This window comes from Rhinoderma darwinii, chromosome 5 (assembly GCF_050947455.1).
Source record: "Rhinoderma darwinii isolate aRhiDar2 chromosome 5, aRhiDar2.hap1, whole genome shotgun sequence".
NCBI classification, from domain to species: Eukaryota; Metazoa; Chordata; class Amphibia; order Anura; family Rhinodermatidae; genus Rhinoderma; species Rhinoderma darwinii.
Genome location: NC_134691.1, coordinates 187295891 through 187318455, shown reverse-complemented (window position 1 = coordinate 187318455; position 22565 = coordinate 187295891). Strand labels below are relative to the sequence as shown.

The window sequence follows — 22565 nt, the reverse complement described above, 5'->3', positions numbered from 1 at the left end:
ATAAATCCACCCTTTTTTCATCAATCTTGAAGTCCTGGTGCCGTTACTTGATCCTATGGTTTATATATATATATATATATATATATATATATATATATATATTCCACATATTTTCTCCATACTAACATAGTACTTTTGGTACTATTCTTCTGCTCTGAGTTATGAATTTACTCTCTAGACATAAAAATAACTGCTTTCTTTGAAGTAACTATATCCCACATTTTTTGACTTTCCAGTTAGAAAGACATATTTTAAGTGTCAAATCAGAAGTTGATGGGTTTACCAAATTATTCTATTACCCTGAGAAAAGCTAATTAGCAACCCATATTGATAACTTATTTGGTACTACTTACCAGACCTACATTCATTTGGTGATCAGGCTGGTGAGGACCAATGTCTAATTTCTTGAGCCGTTTTCCATAGTCTAGGACGAGTGAAATAATTTGTTGAATATTCTTTTCTTGGTTCACAGAATGCTCCTTGTCGTGCCATTTCAATGGGCCAGGGGCAAGAAGTTCATGCAAGACGTCTTCTAAGTCAATCCATGCAAGATGGTGGGTGGTTACTCCTTCAGAACTGTCATTTAGGACTGGACTTCTTGGATGAGTTACTGGATACAATTACTGTCACAGAAAACGTGCATGAAGGTTTCAGGACATGGATTACCACAGAAGTCCACCCCAAGTTCCCTATAAATTTGCTACAGTCCTCTATAAAATTTACCAATGAACCACCTCAAGGTATATTTCTTATCTTTGTCTAAAACTATGTTCTAAAACAATGGAATGCTTGCATTCAGACTACTGGGTATTTCGAGCTAATAATAGGATCAGAACCTAAAAAGCCTTTCCTAAATTATTTGGGGAAGGTTTTTCCGATTACACAAGATGGGATCTGATCCCATTGTCTTGAAATATCCAACTCCTCCTGAGAGCCGTATTATGGAGGTGTGAATGCGGTCTAATTGCAGAGTTCCATATATCTTGTGTTGTAATTCTTGGTATAAAGTTGGTCCGTACTTTTAAGATTTGTCTAAATTGTAGTTCTTCAGCATTTCATCATCCAAGTTCAATCTCTTCTGTTTTTCATTGATCTTACTAGGAATCTCATATATAAAGAATGTCAAACTGTTAAATTACTTGACATCCTGTGTAAAAATAGTAGCAACTTCATTACAAAGTGCCACATTCTATATTTCTGTAAAAAGACAATAATCTTGTAACTAGCCAATTTTTTGTTTTCTGAGAAGTGTTCCATAAGTTTACAGGCTATATAAGAATTATTTCTGACTGCTGAGCACCAGGTATTTCTTTTCTCTAAATATGTTTCCATTAAGGGTTACATGTGATTGTTGTTAAATGGACATTGTATAATAGTAACTCAAAAGAAAATATTGGAATTTTCTTGATGCTTACCTATTAGAGTTATTAAAGAGATCAACTGACATGACTGTTGTATTAAATAATTCCATTCTTTGTAACAATTCTGTAGCATACTAGGCGTTGTGCCGTTCCTCTGTTTTACCTACTGGAAATGTAAACTAACAACTGGGTGTTAACATTCCCCATGTCAATGGGGCATGTCCTTATAAATTCTGACATTCTCCAATCAGTGCTGACAGTATCAGACAGTGGCGGATTAAGTAGACCATAGGCCCTGGGCTGTTACCCAAACTTGGGCCCCCCTTCCACACCGCCGCCCTGCCGCGCCGTAACTATTTTTAACGCTACTTTTTTGGGCAAGCATTAACAAATGGGTGTTACGATTCCCCTTGTCACAGGGCTGTGTCACTACATACTGACAGTATCACACTGTGCTCGGACACATCCTTCTGACAAGGGGAATTGTCTATCAGTCCTGGACTGCAGAAAGACTTTTTGCGAAATACAAGGATTTCCTATAATAAACATGTCAGGAGAGGTGACAGAATCTCTATAAATCTAGTGACTCACAGGTGACGATGTCTCAGATTCTAGTAGTTTTTTCCTCTTTTCTTCTCCATTCGGTCCGGATCTCATGACGACTTCTCCCAGCAATGACCCATTTCTGCAGAATTTGCCACTCAGATGTCTTCGGTTCCTCACTTTTCCAACATTTCCACACCTATAAACGAAAATAAAGTTATCATGGTGCCACATACTGTGCCCCTAAATATAATAGCACCAAACACTGCGTGCCAGAATATAATAATATCATACATTGTTAAACACCACAAACACACAGCCCCCTGTACATAGTGCCACACACAGCCCCTGTAGATATTACACACCCCCATAGATAGCGCCACACACAGCCCCCTGTAGATATCACACATCCCCCTATAGCTAGCACCACACACATCCCCCCCCGTAGAGCGCGTTACACACAGCCCCTATAGATAGCGCCATACGGCCCCCCTGTAGAGAGCGCCACACAGCCCTCCCCCTCTTGTAAATAGTGCCACAGAGCCCCCTGTAAAGAGTGCCACACACATACCGCTGTTGATAGCGCTACACAGCCCCCCTTGTATATAGTGCTACACAGCCCTCCCCCTTTGTACATAGTGTCACACAGCACTCCCCCTTTGTATATAGAGCCACACAGCACTCCCCGCTTGCATAGAAGTCCACATCGCACTCCCCCCTTGTATATAGTGCACACAGCGCTCCCCCCTTTGTATATAGGGTCACACGGCACTCCCCCCTTGTATATAGGCCCATACAGCGCTACCGTCCCCCTTGTATATAGGCCCACACAGCGCTCCTCCTTGTATATAGGCCCATACAGCGCTACCCCCCTTGTATATAGGGCCACCCAGCACCCCCCCTTGTATATAGTGTAACGGAGAACTCCCCCCCTTGTATATAGTGTCACGGAGCACTCCCCCCCCTCCTTGAATATATACACAGCACTACCCCCCACCTAAAAAAATATATATATATTTGACTTACCTTGCCCCGTTCCCGCAGCGGACGCTCCAGCTGGACGCATGTGAATCCTCCGGACTAGACTCATGCGCAGACAGGCGTGATACAGTACCTGATCACGCCGGCCGGCGCAGGGAGTCTTCCCAGCGCCTTATAGGCTGGAGGCCTGCAGCCTATAATATTCATTTGATCTGAGTCCTGAGGTGCTAGCGACGCCACCGGGCATGTGGGGGCCCGTGCAGTCATGTGCGGTTTGGACGGCTGCCCGAACTGCCCTAATGATGATCCGCCACTGGTATCAGACTATGTAGGAACTCGCCCAATTGACAAAGGGAATGGTAACAACATTTTCTGGAAGAATAACAGAGGAATGGCATGAAGCAGTGTCCTATAAAAAGATGCTCTGGAACTGTTGCTTTTTGGGGAATACAAGTATTTACTAAAACAGATATGTCAGGAAAGTTAACAGGTCCTGTTTGACCCCCTCAGGTCGCAGCTCATTGGGCCTAGCACTGTAATGCCTCTAGAACAGATCTACTAAGACTGCATGATATCCAATACATCTCTAGAATTTTTCAGAATTAGGATGCCTTGTATTGTCCAATACATCCACGCCTGTTGGAGATTAAGGTGTATTTTCCTTGAAACCCACAAATTGTACTTAGTATTCTTCAGATTCACAAAGCCGTGGCATTTGATGGGAATGCAGCCGAAGATTTATTGTTTTTTTTTATGTCAATAGGTGTGAAAGCCGGATTGAAGAGGACATATTCTGGGATTTCTCAGGAACTACTGGATGTAACCAATGTGCCACAATGGAAACCACTGCTCTATGCAGTTGCTTTCCTCCATACAACAGTGCAGGTAACAGCAGCATAATGTGCTTAACAATATTAAGGCATTCCATTTTCCAGTCTTAAACTATTCATTCTTGGGTCTATTGCTTCCTCCCTATAGCTTAGTAGTTGACACACAGCGCGCTTATGATTTTTTAAATTTTCTGTGCCGTGGCCCCAGCACTTCCTGGTTACGTGCCGGGCTCCATAGACGTCACAGACACATGACAAACTCAGTGTACCATGTGACCGTGATGTCACGTGAGGGGCATTCCAGCCAGCATGGAAGAGCAGGTGCGGAAGATCCTGGAAGACTCCAGGTGAGCGGCAGAGGGAGCCTGTAATGTACTGCATTGGGCTGTCTGTGTTTGCGGTGGAGAGAGGAGAGGGGGGCCATTAAATTACGGCCCCCCCTCCTCTCTCCACCGCAAACTGCACAATACAATACATTACAAACTGTGGGTCGTGACCTCCTGGGGAGTCATGTGATGACCTCCGGGGGGTCGCGAGTCACTCACCGAGGTCCCGGTTCCATTCAATGCTGGAACAAGGAGCTGACGCCTCCTTGCTCCAGCATTCACTGTGCCCTGAGCCATGAGCAGCTCGACGCAGGCAGACGCGACGTAGTGACGTCATAGCGCTAGTCTAAGCCGAGTCACTCATAGCACAGACCCGGCGTGGGAACGGGGATAGGTAAGTCATTTTATTATTTTTCTATTATGCACATATGGGGGCATTATACTGTATGGGGGGGCCGATATTGCGGGGTTGGGGCATTATATTGTATGGGGGGGGCTGATATGGAAGTTGCATTATACTGTATGGGGGCTGATATAGTGGTTAAATGATACTGTATGGGGGGCTGATATGGTGGGGGCATTATACTGTATGCGGTGCTGATATGGTGGGGTGGCATTATACTACATGGGGGGCCGATATTGCGGGGCATTATACTGTATGGGGAGCTCACATGGCGGTTGCATTATACTGTATTGGGGGCTGATATGGCGGTTGCATTATACTGTATGGGGGGTTGATATGGTGGGAGGCATTATAATGCATGGGGGGCCTATATTGCGGGGTTGGGGCATTATACTCTATGGGGAGCAGATATGGGGGGCATTATGCTGTGTGGGGCAGCTATGGGGAGAATTATACTTTATGGGGGCATTATACTGTAGGGGGCATTATACTGTGTGGGGGCAGCTATGGGGGACATTATACTGTATGGGGGCATTATACTGTCAGGGCAGCAATGGGGGGCATTATACTGTATGGGGAGCATTATACTGTATGGGGCAGCTATGGGGAGCATTACACTGTGTGGGGCAGCTTTGGGAGCATTATACTATGTGGGGGCAGCTATGGGAGCATTGTACTGTGGGGGGCAGCTATGGGGGGCATTATACTGTGGTGACATCCATGGGGGCTGTTGGGCAAGGCGGCTGGGCATAGGCGCACACAGGTGTCTGGTGGTGTTGGGGAGGGGTAGGGGGGCCCAAGCTGAGTTCTTGCACCAGGGCCCATGAGCCTTTAGCTACACCACTGATCCCACTATTCTGTCTATGTACATTTTGTTTATGAGCCAGGAGGTAAAAAAAATTATTGAAATGTTAAGTTGTACTGTATATATTTTATTAAATAAAATTCAGATATTGGAATAGGTATTTAAATGATTACAATTAAGTGTTTTTGTAGAAAAGGAATGATTCTTTATATAACATGTGTATTTAGCGCTCACATTTCATATCCTTTGTTTTTTTTTTCTTCTGTAGGAGAGAAGAAAGTTTGGACCTCTAGGATGGAACATCCCCTATGAATTTAATCAAGCAGACTTTGCTGCCAGCGTGCAGTTTGTCCAGAATCATCTGGATGACGTAGGCACTAAACGTCCAGTGAACTGGAGCTGTCTGCGCTACATGCTGGGAGAAGTGCAGTACGGTGGCCGTGTCACCGATGATCTAGATAAGACATTGCTCAACACGTTTGCTCGAGTCTGGTTTGGAGAGTACATGTTTTCTGACAAATTTTGTTTCTATAAAGGCTATGGCATCCCTAAGGGTAAAACAGTTGATGAGTATCTCCACCATATAGAACAGCTGCCAATGGTGGACACACCACAGGTAATAACCTCATATTTCTATATAATACATCATGAAGATTTGCCACAGGCCACAATTTATGTTTCTTTAATCATTCTAACCTGGAAATACGTCTGAAATGACATTATCAAATCAGATAAAAAATCATATAAATTACATTCAGACGCATTGTCTACCTAAGAGGGGCATTTACTTCAGTTTAAAGCCCACGTTTTATCACTTTAGGTATCTACTGTACCGTTCTTCTGCACGCAGTTTTGTTTGTAGCCTTTTTTTGTTGTGTTTGCTTTAGCATTAGGCCCATAATGAATATTTAATATGTTTTTGTTAAAGGTGTTTGGATTGCATCCCAATGCAGACATAACCTACCAGACAAACATGGCAAATGAGACTCTAAGCACAATAGTCAATATTCAGCCGAAGGACAGTGGGGGAGGAGCGGGAGAGACCAGAGAGACTATTGTCCAACGTCTTGCAGATGAGATGTTGGAGAAATTGCCAGAGGACTACATTCCACATGAGGTACCAGCTTGTTCATCTCATTGGGCTTCCATGGGTGGACACATATTCTGTATATCATTCAGTCCTCATGAGTGAATCTCATCCAGCTATGCTTAGCTTTGGGTTTAACAATTCACACTAAATAAGGCGCAGCACTGTATAATACCAGCTGTGTATGATTGTCCACGTGTCCGAGATGATTGAATTACCACTAGCTGCTGACATCAATCTACTTATTGATCTTTTATGTTAGTAGCATTACAACATATTGCTTAGGTACTGTAAGCCTAGACGACTTGACGTTGCTGCATCTTACAGTACAGCCAAGCCTGGAATTGAAGCAAAAGCCTTGAGACATCCAATCATATGGAACTATTGATTTGGATTAATAGAAAGAACTTCAGAAATGATTGTTTGTGTATATTTTTCATATTGATCACTTCACAGGTCCCCAATGTAATACACAAATAAAAAAAATCCTACCCAACATTACTAAACGGTTCATTTTCAAGATTTTAGCTGAATGTGACTTCAAAAGATATGAGAGTAAATTATTGTAGATTAGTGGAGGCACAGTATATTCTAAAGTATATTCTAAAGGTTGAGGTACAGTATATTATACAATTCTAGGGAATTTATAGTCGTTATGTCACCCGCCCCTAACCTACAAAAGTAGCACAGTGGTCAGTAATGTCACTGCCATTACGTGATATACGCGCGCTATTGCGCACTTGTCTACTGTTTTTGTCAACATAGCTCCCAGCTTTCACAGATGGGACAGAGATGGTAAATAGATATGCCAACATAACAGTTCCAGCCACAGACTTTACCTACAAGAGCCAGTCACAGTGTTCCCATAACAGTTCCCATAACGGTTTTAGCCACAGCGTTTCATAACTGTTCCGTCCACAGTGTTCCCATAATGGTTCCTGCCACAGTGTCCCCATAATGGTTCCAGCAACAGTGTCCCAATAATGGTTCCAGCCACAGTGTCTCCATAACAGTTTCATCCACAGTGTCCCCGTAACGGTTTCATCCACAGTGTCCTCATAACGGTTTCATCCACAGTGTCCCTGTAACAGTTCCAGCCACAATGTCCACATTACAGTTTTAGCCACAGTATTCTCATAACAGTTCAGGCAAAGTGTCCTCATACCAGTTCCAGCTACAGTGTCCCCATAACTGTTGCAGCCACAGTGTCCCCATAAGTTCCATAGTTGCCAACAGTCCCGAATTTGCCAGGACTAACTCGAATTTACAGAAACAATACTGGCAAATTACTGTCCCGGCAACTTGAACTGGCGACTGCCGTATTCAATTGTATTGTATTGACGCAGATACAATTTATTACTATGGCAGGGAAGGGAGCCTGCTCCCTGCTCTACCATTCACTAGACTACAGGCCACATTAGGCCTGCTGCCTACAAAACACTGGGACAGGATCCCTGCGCATTCCGGCGCGATGATGTAACTGGATAGCGCCGGCCTACGCAAGGATCCTATCTCGGCTCCTCATAGACTGCAAGACTGAGGAGACTGTGAAGCGCCGTTCTTTTTGGGAACGGGGCTAGGTGAGTACAAGTTTTTTTTACTTGTTTTGGGGGCACCCGGGCACAATCTACAGGGGGCTGTGTGACATTCTGTATAAAGGGGGGAGTGTGGCACTATCTATAAAGGGGGAAGTGTGTGGCATTATGTATAAAGGGGGGTGTGTGGCACTATCTACAATGGGGGTATGTGGAACTATCTTCATGAGGGGTGTTGCACTATCTACAGGGGGGTTATGTGGCTATAGCTACTGCGGGCACTGTGGCATTATCTACAGGAAGCAGTGTGTGGCACTATCGACTGGGGGCAGTATGGGGCACCATCTACAAGGGGCACTGAGTGTGGCACTATCTATGCTAGTTTTTATCTACCAGTAGTGGTCAGCACATATCACCTAGCCCTAGTGATGAAGTGAGACATCACCTGCCTTTATACAACCAGATAACCAGAGAGTTATACTGGCCACCATATTAGTTGTCAGCCAAACGAGTGCAGAATTTTTTGTTTGTTTATTTGTATGCAGAAATTCTGTGAAGAAAGCCACGCTCCATTAGCCACACCCACCAAATAAACCATGCCCCATAAGACAAACCCATCAGATAAGCCACACCCTAAGTGTCCCTGGAAAAAATGTGGTAACTATGCTGTTCCTCTTGCTCGACCGTATTAAGAAGGACATTGAATGGAGCAGGGGTCGAGCATGACACCACTCCATTCAAGATCCTCCTCACTGTGGGGGGTGCAGTGAGGAGGAACGGGGGATTCGTGACCCCCCTGCTCGCGATCTGTGGGGGTACCAGCAGTGGGGCCTTAGCGAACAGACAATAATCACCTATCGAGTGGATAGGGGATTACATTTTTATTCTGAGAATACTCCCTTACGAGGAATAGTGCGTTTTCTAATTCTAAAATATAGTCTGTTTTTATTATTTCTTTCTCAATGACGGTGTACCTTTACTTTATAGGAAAAGTAGGCAATATCTGTGAATGATTGTGACAGGATAAGCTGTTCGGCTAATTATTGCTGGCAATTAGAGTATTCTGTTTATTTTGCTTTTAAGACGCCAAGCTAAATATTATCTTTATATTCTTATATAGCAAACGCGTTATTCATGCATGCGAGGAGAGACAAATTGTCTGTCTTTATCTCCTTTGGGCCGCATTTCAGCACATTTTAACAGTACGAATGTATTAGAGTGAAGAAAAAGTCTGTTGTCTGTCATATTTAAATGCAGAGGAGAATTAGGTGCTGAAAATGTAGATGAGCAAATTGTATGAAGGTGGGTTGAAAAGAATATATTAAAATCAAGTTTCATTATGAATCCTGGAAAAACCTGTTCATCATTGACGGGAATATTTAGGCTCTTATAAAGCAACACTTAGAGTGGGAATTTCATTACATATTGGCAGAGCTATAAACACAACATATTGGACTTCATCCAGTTGCACATAAACTGCCTTGAATTAACATGTAAGAATTTAAAATATAGCTTTTTAAGCACACTTACTTTTCGATATTGATAGATAACTTATAAGGACCAGCGTAGTCGTTCCCCAGTCATATTAATCGACCCTTAAGACAGATTTAGTAATACTCCTCTGATGAAAGAGGCTAAATGGATTGGATTTGATCACTTTGCATTTACGATAAATTCTCACTGGTGACGGTTGTACAGATGTAGCAAATCTGTATTTCTAATTTATTCTAAAATGTTATTACTTTGCATTATTAATATATCCTGATATAGTAGCTCTCTGCAATAAGAAAGGGCATATCAATGTGAATGGAACTACAATGCAAAAGTGATATGACAGAGAGCTAATTGACAAACTCTACTCTGCTACATCTACTAGTGGCACTGAAAATTAGTGTAAAAAGATACCCAATTTTCATAAAAATTGTGTTTTCTCATCTTTACTTTATTATTTCCCATAAGACCTATATTTATCGTATACCTAGTCTGTCATGGTATATGACAAAGTTAGGTTTTCAAAAAGCTTGGACAACTATTTGGTTGAGCACCATTTACTTTTATGACATAACACAGGGATCAGGCATAAGAAAGGAAGGGGTACAGAGGTTGCTATTGTATGAGCTACCCTATGTCTTTGAGGTCTATGGGCCTTGTGATATAAATTAAATTGCAGTGGTAATAATAATGTGCCAACATATTCCACAGGATTTTGGTAAAGTATCAAAAAAGTGAAATGACATGTAATCAAAATACATGAACAATGAGACAAAAGGAGAAAGGTTCCTGTCCATTAGACCTTACAATCGAAATGAGATAGTGCTAATTTTGTTCTGCATGAGTTAGTCACTGAGCCAGTATCTAAACCAACACGGAGTGAAAGTGCAGAGTGAGTAGGTAGCAAGCGGAGGAGATCGCAGAGTAGAGTGGAGATAACTGCGAACAGCTCAGGTTGTGTATGGGCCGTAGACTGAGGTTGGAGTCCAAATAAAGTTATATGACATAGACCTCGTTGAAAAATGTTTTCAAGGCCTGCTTAAAACTGTGTTTGTTAGGAGAAAGCCTAAGGGTATGTCCACATGTAGCGTAATCCCTGTGGATTTTCCACAACGGATTTCATTGCGGAAAAGCTGCAGCATAATACAGTAGCAGTAAAAAATAGACAGAAAAAAACATTCATAAATCCATAAATTGCTGCTTTTCTGTTGCGAGTTTTCCCTATTGAATTCAATGGGAGGTAAAACCCGCAACAAATAGCAGATGTTGCGATTTTTGGGGTGGAACTCACAACTAAGAAAAAAAAAGATTATTCTTACCCACATGTCTGAGCTTCTGCCTCTAGCCCGACCTCCAGGGATGACATTTCATCCCATGTGACTGCTGTAGCCAATCACAGTCTGTAGCGGTCACATGGGAGGAAACGTCATCCCAGGAGGATGGGCTAAAGGATATCAGAGGGACGGGTCGGCATGACTACGGGTAAGTATAGACTTTTTTTTTACTTGCTGTTTTCCACAGCGGACATTCCGGCCGAAAAGCTGCACCACAATTTGGTGTGTTTTTTTTGTCCGGAATTCTGTGTAAGGACCAGGGCGGATACGCTGTTTAATTTTACACAGCATATCCTCCCTGTGTGAACATAGCCTAAAGCTCCAAGGCAGTGAGTTCCACAGAATGGGTTCAGCACTGGAGATGTCCTGCAGGCAGGAGTGATTGGATAATAAGGGAATAGGGTAGCCGTATGTCATTGGTTTCACAAAGCTCACACGTCGGTGGATGAGAATATGAGAGTGGAAATGTGTAATGTGCAATAATAACATGCTAATAGCATAATGATACAATTGCCATCGATTCTTTTTTTATAGTGTTTATAGATTCTGTCCAGTATGATGTCATCATATGTCACTGGCAGTTACATAGATTTTGTCTTAGAGCATAAGAGCCGCTAATCCTAACATATTAGGATTTATTGCCTACTAGCAGAGTAACCCATGTTTGCACGGGTCTCAATAAAGTAAACCTTTTACTACAAAATACATACATTTTCATTCTAAAAGGTTGGCGCTGATGCATTTTGTCAGCCTAGAAGGCTTGGGTTTGCTGGAGAGTCTCGCTGAGACCGTATCTTGTCAGCCCGGCTTAGGCCTGTTGAGAGGTTTCAGCACCTCGGGCAGCAGCCATGCGCTTTGCTGCAGGAGTCTTTCGTCCAAGTGCAGAGTTTCATTTTGGAGACATGACTGGCCTGAAAGGGGTTTATTTTATGAGAATGCTAAAATCCAGTATAGGTGCAGTGTAGTATAGGTACTTTTCACGGCGAGTAAAGAACGATGGCCGGATTGTCATGGAAACCCGGTGTAAAACAAAAATGCCTGGTTGTTATGGGAACCTGGTGTTAAACTTTGTGTATGTCAGTGAGGCTAAGAATGAATAACATGCGAGTGTCTATTGGCTAATACGGGTCATCTGATGTGATATGGTGGAGGACCCTTAATGTGGAAGCCAGTGGAAGCCAGTGGCGCCATATTTGCTTTTGTATTACAATTTTTTGTAAATACGTTGAGAACGGTAAGCCCTAGAGTTCTGAAACCCGGTCTAAAACCTTCAAAAGCGCCTGATTTACTTATGTGCCAAATAGGGTTGCATGATGGATAGAAATATAGATGCTATTTCGATGCCGTGCCCCCTGAAATGGTTCAATACCGTTAATTCTTGTTTTTCGAAACTAAGCTATCTGGCCACACATCTTATTATTGTAATCAGTAGCGTTGCTAGCGGGGGCCCAATGAGATGGTGGGGCCCAGGACCAGTCCCTTACTAGTGGCATGTCCCAGTTTCAACTGTATCTGCGTCCTCACGACGCAGACACAGTTGAATACAATGCTGGAGCAGGGAACTGATGACTCATTGCTCCAGCATTCACTTTGTACTGCCAGTTCTAGCTGTGAGTGGCTCGACGTAGATGTAGTGATGTCATCGCGCCTGTCTGCGCAGAACCACACACTACACAGAGCGGAGAAGCAGAGGAATCTCCTCCGCTCGTTGTAGGACCGGGGATAGGTAAATAGAATTGTATTATTTTTTATTAGGCAATATGGGGCATTATACTGTGTGGTGTCAGCAAAGGGGGCATTATACTAGGTATGGGGCAGCTATTGGGGCATTATACTGTATGAGGGCAGCTATTGGGGTATTATACTGTATGATGGCAGATATGGGGGCATTATACTGTATAAAGGGCAGCTATGGGGGCATTATATTGTATGGGGCAGCTATGGGGGCATTATACTGGGTATGGAGCAGCTATAGGGGCATTATAATAGATATGGGGTATCTATGGTGGCATTATACTGTATTGGGGAATCTATGGGGGAATTTTACTGTGTGGGAGCAGCTATGGGGGGCATTATACTGTATGGGAGCAGTTATGGGGCATTATACTGTGTCGAAAGCACTATAGGGGCATTATACTGTATGGGAGCAGCTATGGGGGCATTATACTGTATGTAGGCAGCTATAAGGCGCTCTACTGTATGGGAGCAGCTATGGAGAATTATACTGTGTGGGCAGCTATAGGGGCATTATACTGTATGGGGCAGCTATGGGGGTATTCTACTGGTTATAGGGGGCCGCTGTGGGGCATTGTACTGCGTGGGAAGAACTATAGGGACATTATACTGTGTGGGAGGCACTATGGGGGCATTATAATGTGAGGGGATAGCTATTTGGGCATTACACTGTGTGGGGGCACTAATGGGTCATTATACTGTGTGGAAGGCAGTTATGGGGGATTATTCTGTGTGGGGTGGCACTATGGTGGCATTATACTGTGTGGGGCAGCTATGAGGGCATTATATAGCGTGGTGGCCACTAAGGGGTCATTATACTATGTGGTGGGCACAAAGGGGTTATTATACTGTGTGGGGGCAGCTATAGGAGCATTATCATGGGTAAGGGCAGCTATAAGGGCACTATATTATGTGGGGGCCACTAAGGGGTCAGTATACTCTGTGCGGGGCCCACACAGTACATTGTATGTTGATGTGTCGTCCGTCCCCCCGTGTTAAACCCCCTAGCTACACCTCTGTTTGTAACACATAAATGTAGTCAGAGCGGGGCTTGCGGCTGTGTAATATAGCCATTGCCCTGCTCCTGACAAGTGTGCGTGAGCGGTCAGCATGATGTGATGCGGCCGGCGCTGCAGTAATGAGTGCTGCCACTGAAAATAGTACATATAGGGTGCACCGCAAAACACCCCCATGTTCTGTCTTCAGTTCCGGCGCCGCCGCTCATTAGTGCAGCAGCGGCCGCATCACCTCATGCTGACCGCGTGCCCACTTGTTGTCAGGAGCGGAGCAATGACTGTATTACACAGCCGCAGTCCCGCTCTAACGGCGGAGATCAGAGAAACCTCTGATCTCCGCTGCTATTCTCTTGAATGCTGCGATCAATGCTGAGCTTAGCATTCAAGGGGAATATGAGAAGGGGGATGCCCCTTGGATCGCGTCACAGGGAATCGATTGAGGGACATACCATATATAGGCAGACAGCCCAGGGTCCATTGAAGGGTCTATTTCCTGTTGTTAGGGCATCAGTACTATCAGTACACAGGCTAATGTGCCTTAGCATATAGATATATGCCAGTACATTAAAGTTTAAAAATAAGTAAAAAAAATAAAGTAATATTAAATTTAAAAAAAATAAGAAAAAAATCCACACACATTTTTGCCATTAAACATGATTCCAAAAATCATTGCGATCGTAATAACCTGCACAACAAATTTTTAGCGTAATTTATGATATGTACACTGTAAAAAATAAATTTAAAAATTCTTTCACTTATTAATTTGAGGCACGAAGTGGTATGAATGAGGTACCTCCATGTGCCTTACATTGATAGTAATTAACTCCAACATGTTGTCCATTATGACTGTAGGAAACGTGATGGGGTTAATTACTATTAATGTGAGGCACATGGAGGTTCAAAATTCATCACACCACATGCCTCACATCAGGGAATGGAACAACATTTTTTTATAATTATTGTTGGCAAAGTATCGTTTTGGTATCGAGAATTGCAATACTACACAAAGTATTGGTATTGAAGTCCAAATTCTGGTATCGTGGCAACCCTAGTGTCACAAATTTGGTGCAGATTGGTCCAGTCGTTTGGCTGTGCATACACAACAGAAATTCATATATATATATATATATATATGTAAAGATTATTAATTTAGGAGCAACATATTATATAGCACTGTACACAAGTTCCACTAATTCTCATCAGTCCCTGTGCTTATTGGAGCTTACAATCTAATGTTGACCCTCAGGCATATGCTCACGTGTACAGTACATGCGAAGTCCTAACTATAACTTAATAAATGTTAATTTTTCAGACATATTTGATAATTAGCACAGGTTACTTGATGATCATTTTACTCTTAGGCTGGATTCATATTGTGCGTTTTTAGCATGCGTTTTTTTGTTTTGGTAGATAAACTCTTATGTCTCTCAATGGGAGTTCCTCAACCATAGCAAATAAAAACGCAACAAAAATGCATAATATGAATCCAGCCTCAAGTTGTTGCTCTTGCTCCAGATGTCCTAAAAGTAGGATTGTATGAAAATATATGGTTACCTAGGCCATCACTCCACTGTTTCTATTGTATATTGCCTCCTTGAAACATTTTGCATGTAGAAAAGTTTGCACATTTTTATTTTTTTTAAGAGAAATTCTCCTCCAATATCTTTGTGTTGTAGGTTAAAGCTCGACTTCAGAAGATGGGCTCTATTCAACCAATGAATATATTCTTGCGGCAAGAGATTGATCGTATGCAGCGTGTGATTGCGAGAGTTAGGAGCACGCTTACTGACCTTAAACTGGCAATTGATGGTAAGATTTCCATTTACACAATTGGTCTGATTTGCTTTTTGTCTCAAAAATCTTTTTGAAAGGGTCATTTATACGAAGATAATTTATGCGTTACTGGGATTATGATCTTGGCAGTAAATTATGGGGTTAGTATACATGGAAATGCTTAGCTTCCAGCCGGGCAAGGTATGCCAAGCATTAAAATCCGCAACCATGACCGGTTGGCCCTCATGATAATATGTATACAGTTATAATTAGGCTTAGAAAAAGCTGTAATTATTTTTTTCTGCATATGTGTTCCAACCACAACATCTATATGCCATTGTCTATGTAACATTTACCCCGCTTGGATGTAAGGGACGAAATAATGGTCTGACAGACAACAGACCTGGTTCTTGTATGAAAATAACTGATGTCCTTTTAGAAGTTACCTCTATTAGTTCAGTGCTTCTTGGGAATTCTGCACAGCTTCCTTGCAGTGCGACAGCAGAGTAGAGTTTATTAGTCGGTAGGAGAAAGGTTATTTGTGACAGTACCAAACCCCTTCTTACTCTGGTCTTCACTATCTGTGTAATGGCTTCACAGAACCACATAGCAAGTAATAAGTCAGATAGATGAACATGGTCCTCCATATGGTTAGATGATGACTGCACAGATCTGCAATTGACCTATTGCAGCCGATTGGCTTTCATGTAAACGGTTGGACAATTCACCCGCTTATACAGTTGAGTGGCAGAATGAGACTTTGACCCATGAATTCTCTGTTCAGGTATACTTAGTAGATCTGCAGCAAATTTTCAGTAAAAACTCCTTAATGAAAAAAAATCTACTTTTTGTAGAGGTCAAAAACTGTTACAAATGTTATCCATTAAAGATTCAAAATAATCTCCATTCTTTCCGGTATCTCTTGAATTGCTCGTTTTGCAAATGTCACCGGGCTATGAAATATCATTCTTCCGGGTAACCTTTTCAGTAATATGCTCTGTAAGCAACAAAACCTGAACTTAAGCTTTTACTACTTTTGACAGAAAAGGTTTGTACACTCTCTCTGCATCCATGGCCATAAATAAATTCTAGGTTGGAGAAATCACACTAAATGTTACTATACTTTCCTCTAAGATTATTTATTTCAAGTAACTCTTTGCAGTCTTACTAATATTATGTTTGTTTTCAGACAGACATAAAAGAGATGATTTATATCTAACTCCTCGAAGGTGGGAAACTGTAGCACAGAACCCAATAAACCTGTATAGCCCAACCCAATAAACCTGTATAGCCCTACCTGATAATATAAAGATACCACGTTATTGTAAGGTTGTGCCATATTGTTAAAAGTGATGTTCAGCCAATTCATAGTTACATCATTTTCTGGAAAGATAGGTGACAACCAATATGGCTGCCATCACAGGTCTCACAGGGTTGTCCCCTAGCTTGCCTGAGTGATAAGTTATTGTATGCCTTGTTACGTAGTGATAAATCACTTGACATGTATGATTGCATAATCAGGCATATTGCCATCCAGTAGTCTAAATAAAAAGGGTGACAATCCTATAGGAGATGTAAAGGCGGATGTCCTGCTTACAAAAACAGCAAAAGTAAAACATTAAGGCTACATTCAGACAACAGTAAAAAACGTCCGTGTGACGGCCGTTCTTTGAATGGCCGTCACACGGCCATTTTCAGAACAATGATGTTCTATAGGTGTATTCACACGGCCGTTTTTTTAACGGCCTGTGAATATTGGCCGTCAAAAAATAGGACATGTCAAGGCGGCCTCCATAAAAGTCAATGGATCCGTTTTAAACGCTGTCAATACATGTAGCAACCGTTAAAAACGGATCTGTGACATGGGGATTCCAGAGGCAAGGGAAATATTGGTTCCCTTGCTGGCTATAGGCGGCGCGACGATACTTACTCACCGATGCAGAGCCGTCTACTTCACATGTGGTCTCTAGTCTCACAGGTTCTGCGAAGGGGACGAGATTAAGTCATCGCGCCGCCTTCGCAGAACCCATGAGACTAGAAACCACACGGGAAGTAGACGGCGCTTCATCAGTTAGTATGTAGGGCATTCAGGCGGAATAAATGTTGGGTATTGTTGCACTCACTACAAAGGTAGTGTGGCGCTAGTACAGGGGGCATTGTTGTCAACTGTAGTGAATTATTCGGGACTGTCCTGAATTTACAGAGACAGTCCCGGAATATTACTACAGGGAGGGGGGGGGGGGTGTGGTGCTTTCTCCGGAGAGGTGTGTGTGGCATCATCTACAGGGGGGCTGTGTGCCATCATATACAGGGGGTCTGTGTGCCATCATATACAGGGGGTCTGTGTGACATCATCTACAGGGAGTCTGTGTGCCATCATATACAGGGGGGCTGTGAAACAATCATGACAATGACCTTCCTTTGGGTGTTTTCAGGGGGTTGGGACAAGAAAAGCCTGACAAATGAAATTCATCATTTTTTTTAAAACCATTAAAAATGGACAGGCGGACTGGAAATGGATGAAAATTTGGAGACACACTGATGCAAAACGGCCATGAAAAACTGACAGTTGATCAGTTTTTAATGGCCATTTTTTTCACTGTCGTGTGAACATAGCCTTATTCTACATGGTACATGGCCCATAATATATAGGCCTTTTATCTGTGGTGAGTCTGTTATTCCTTTTCATGTACAAATGTTTTACAGAAAACAGTTGTATGCAGTCTATATATTTTTTTCTATGTTTTTTTCCTCAGTACAGGTATAGGCAAGAGACAGGTAAAATTTTTATCATTCCACTGTTATTATCTTATAAAGTGTTATATTAATGTGACATTCTGTTAGCTTTGTAAAAATGGGGGAAGGGATGCTGTCAAAGATCAACAACAGTGTCCATGTCTTTATGATGTTACACATTATTTCAAGATGAAACTGCAGTTTGGAGTCACTATAAATGAATAGCAATACCCAAATGTGATGTGATTATTGGGATATCTTCTTCACAAGTGGGAGTGATCTTACAATAAACTATGGAGCTGTGGAATAGAAGCATCATTCACTGCGCACTGTGTATTTTCAGTGCTCTGCAGATATATTGGGGGATCGATTTAATTAAATTGGTGCAAATGACTCCAAATTTATCAAGGTGCACAATATTTTAGTCTCTGTTCACACCACGTTAATGCATTCTGTAGAAAGATTATAAAAACAGGACACCTAGCCGGTTTTAGCCTTTTGCCATTGACTTCTATTATATAAAAAAAAACAGGATTGATCTGGATCCTGTTCATAAACAGGACAGAAAAGAGGAGACTGCATCATTTTTGCATCCACTTGCATCCTGTTTTAATGGTAAATTTGCTCAACAAGAAAAATAAAAAATAGGACCATAAAACAGAATGCAAAAAGTGATGTGAACCTAGCTTTATACATTTGGTGTTACTCACAGAATACCAGACACGTTTCCCCTAAATAGCCATCCCCTAAATACCTTGTTTTGTACTGATGAGGCGCAAGAAGAATTTATTTTCCTTTTTGCAAAGCCTGTGGTTTGGCTGATAGGAGCTAATTTGCATAATTCCTTGCCATGGGGCATTGCTTATAGACACATTTCCATACACCCGCTTGGTTTCTTCAATGAGAGCCAGTACCCCTCTGAGATGCATCTTATTTAAAGTCCGTTGTACTGGCTGTAGAACAAGACTATAGATTTATAGATATGTCACATGTCACTTTTGCAACTATGTACAGCATAATTCAGCCACATTTCACTTAATAAATTGCCCTAGTCTGTCTTGATCTGTAGACATGCTTTAAAGGGGTTGTCCAACCTTCGAAATTGCTGAATATAATTAATTGTAATTATATTCACCTTTTAACCACTTACCAACATTTGACGTTACTGTACGTTATAGTTTGTAGAGGGGAGTATGGAGAGGGCTAACGGACTGAGCCCACTCCAAATATTGTGGGTGTCCGCTGTGTAAAATAGTGGACACCCATCTCTAACGGCTGGGATCGGAGATAACTCCGATCCGGACATTTAACCACCTTTTAACCGCCGTTTAACCGAGATCGCGGGGAGCCCATAATTGGCACAGCAGTCCGGGGGCCTAATGAAGGCTTTGAGGCCTGCCATCTTTGTGCTTTTGTTAAACCCTGCCAGAGGCGGGGTTTAATAGGAGCAGATAAAGATTGCAATATAGTGTATTTTACAAGCGATTGCTCGTTCAAGTCCCCAAGAGGGATTCAAAAAGATTTAAAACTAGTTCAAGTTTTTACAAATTTACAATAAAAAAATTAAAACTTTAAAAAAAACCTCCTTTTCCCCTTTTTCCCCTAAAGTAATGTCAAAATAAAAAATAAACATAATTGGTATCGCTGTATCCGTAAGAGTCTCAACTATTCTGATATAGCATTATTTAACCCATAGGGTGAGCGGCGTAAAAAATTTTTAAGAAAAAACACCAGAATTGCTGTTTTTGTCACCATAGTTCTTATAAAAATGAAATAAAAAGTTATCAAAAAGTCATATGTACCCCAAAATGTTACCAATAAAAACTACAGCTTACTACTAGGCATCAAAGGGAAAAAAAATTATGGCTCTCAGAATACGGTGACAAGAAACAAACCGTTTTTTCTTTGCAAAAGTAGTAAAACATAAAAAAAAAACTATATAAATTTGGAATCTCTGTAATTTTATTGATCCGCCGAATAAAGTTAACATGTCATTTTTACTGCATGGTGAACACAGTAATAACAAAACCCAAAAACAATGGAGGAATCAATGTTTTTTCTCTATTCCACAATTAAACTATTACGTTTTTTCAATTTCTCAGTACATTATATGGTACACTAAATGGGTCTGTTAAAAACTACAACTCGCTGTGCCCGAAGCCGAGGCGGACGTGGCTCCGGAGCAAGAATTTAAGTATAAGAATACGGTCTCCTGGGGCCTTGTATTTAAGCCTGTGGTTTGGCTGATAGGATCTAATTTGCTTAATTCCTTGCCATGAGACATTGCCTATAGACACGTTTCCATACACCCGCTTGTGATACTGTCTGCTGGGCCCAGTATCCAAGCCTATCATGTGTGATACTGTCCACTGGGCCCTGAATCTAAGCCTATCATGAGTGATACTGTCGCATAGGCACTGTATCTGAGCCTATGTTGAGTGATACTGTCTGCTGGGCTCTGTATCTAAGCCCATGATGTGAAATACATCTGCTGGACTGCTATATCTAATCCTATCATGTGTGATTCTGTCTGCTGAGTCGCTGTATCTAATCCTATCCAGTGGCAGAGCTATAGGGGGTCTTAGTTTTATAGTTCTGCTGCCTCCAATATATATAAATTTTTGGGGGGAACAAAACATGTTTTGGGGTTTGTGCCTCTGCTGTTTTAAGACTTTAGTAACCGCCTGGCTGCTAGTGCTGAAAGCTGTGGGTCGTCGGCCATAGGGAGAAGTTGAAGGGGGCCTAAACAGAACTTTTACGCCGGGGATCTTGAGCATATAGTTATGCCCCTGGCCTTGTTCTAATATATTCTGATAGTGGCCCCTAGCTAGAGCTTCCCTATACCTTGGTGCAGAATACAGTGCGTTACTTATTATTATGTGTGCTGCTAGCTAGAGCTGGGGCATAGACTACAGTATAAATTGAGGCATTAAGTTTATGTTTCCTAAATGGATTTGTGCTAGGAAAGACACCAACATAATCTGTCTAGTAATGAAATGTAGAAATGATGCTCAGATTGATGTTCTTTAGTGTAAGAAATCTAATTGTGGCAATTTTAATGGAAGTAAATGATAGCAATAACAGTTTGACAAATGTGTGTGCTTTGGTGATCGGTGTATTGTGGATGAACCTGTCAAACTCAGTACCATCAATAAATCCTTTGTTCTAATATAGAGAAACGAATCGCTGTGTTGAATATAATTGATTGTTTGCTAACTTACATACTTGTCTTCTGGCCATAGAAGAAGCCTGCATTCTATAGACTCCTCTAATGTTCTGAATGTAATGGGATTTTAGACTGGAACATACTGTACATTCCTTATTTTTAATTGATGATAATAAATGGCATTGTAATTGATATCAATCTGATAAGTGCAAATTGTATTGTGATACAGGCCAAAGTGCGTGCGTGCGTGTGCGTGCGTGCGTGTGCGTGCGTGCGTGTGCGTGCACGTGTGTGTGTGTGTGTGTGTGTGTGTGTGTGCGCGCGTGTGTGTGTCCTTTCCTGTCATCGGCATAAGAATGACTCGCCTCCCAATATCAGACTTCAATTATTCTTATACAGAAAACATTTACATCCTCTCAAACAATGGCCACATGTCAACTCTATGTACAATAGGCACAATTTAAATATGACAAGTACTATCATATACACTTTGTCCTTATGTTTAAATACCTATAGTTCCTGCCATAGATTGACAATAATGCTTTACTTAACAGGGTGCATCTTTATTCCAAGAAGACCCAAGTATTTTGCCTCAATAGACATAGTTTATTCAGGGAGTGGCTGGCTTATTGCAGTTTTCATATTTACATGTGAGGTTCCTACACTATAGGAATTCAGAATATGCTACTGGGGAAAAATCAATACCTCAGGATTTATCATCTGACTCTTGGATGAACTCTGGACTGTAGCCTGTAAGTTGGGTCCAGGCTGTTGTAAATGTGAATTTTTTATATCTATTGGACGGGATCCACAAGTAACCCAGTCTTCACAAAGTACTTAAAGTGCAGACAGACATCATTGTAGTTTATTCAGGTATATCCATATAACAGCCCAATGTATAAGGACATGAAACATACATTGAGTACTGTATGTACACCATCAACTTAAACTGCTATGTGAACATGTATCACGTTTGGTACGTGGTCCCACTGGGCCGTATCGCCTTAACGGTATTTCAGCTGGCCAACAGGACACAGTTCAAAGTCTATAGTTCGTATAGGTGTACCTGTGGCAGCTTCAGACAGTAGCGAGGCAGGCTCGGAAGGGACTTTGGCAGCAGGCGGACACCAGGCGTGGTGTAACAGAACAGGCGTGGTACACAGCACAGCACGACTTCAACTCAATACGGCACTTGACCAGGATAGCACAGGATACAGGTAGCAGGAATGGGAAACACTGGGAACTGGAAGACACTAGGAGACCATTTGCAGAGACAAACTAGAGTAACGACATCAAAACTCAGGCAAGGCAGGAAGGGGCTGGGCCCCTCTTATAGTCCAGGGTACTCATGGGCTAATTTTGGGGATTAAAGCAAAAAGCATGGCGCCACATAGTGCAAATAAACAGATGGATAAAAGTATATCGGACATATACAATAGTGCTC

The 22565-nt window shown here is 42.0% G+C and overlaps 1 protein-coding gene across 1 annotated transcript in view; it reads left to right on the top strand.

Annotated features, from left to right (window-relative positions):
* LOC142651748 (dynein axonemal heavy chain 5-like) overlaps positions 1-22565 on the top strand; it is a 298958-nt gene that overhangs the window by 257151 nt on the left and 19242 nt on the right. The window contains exons 70-74 of the mRNA XM_075826792.1: positions 473-740; positions 3649-3770; positions 5518-5865; positions 6178-6366; positions 15123-15255. Coding sequence (XP_075682907.1) covers positions 473-740; positions 3649-3770; positions 5518-5865; positions 6178-6366; positions 15123-15255 — 1060 coding nt within the window. The remainder of the gene's footprint in view (positions 1-472; positions 741-3648; positions 3771-5517; positions 5866-6177; positions 6367-15122; positions 15256-22565) is intronic.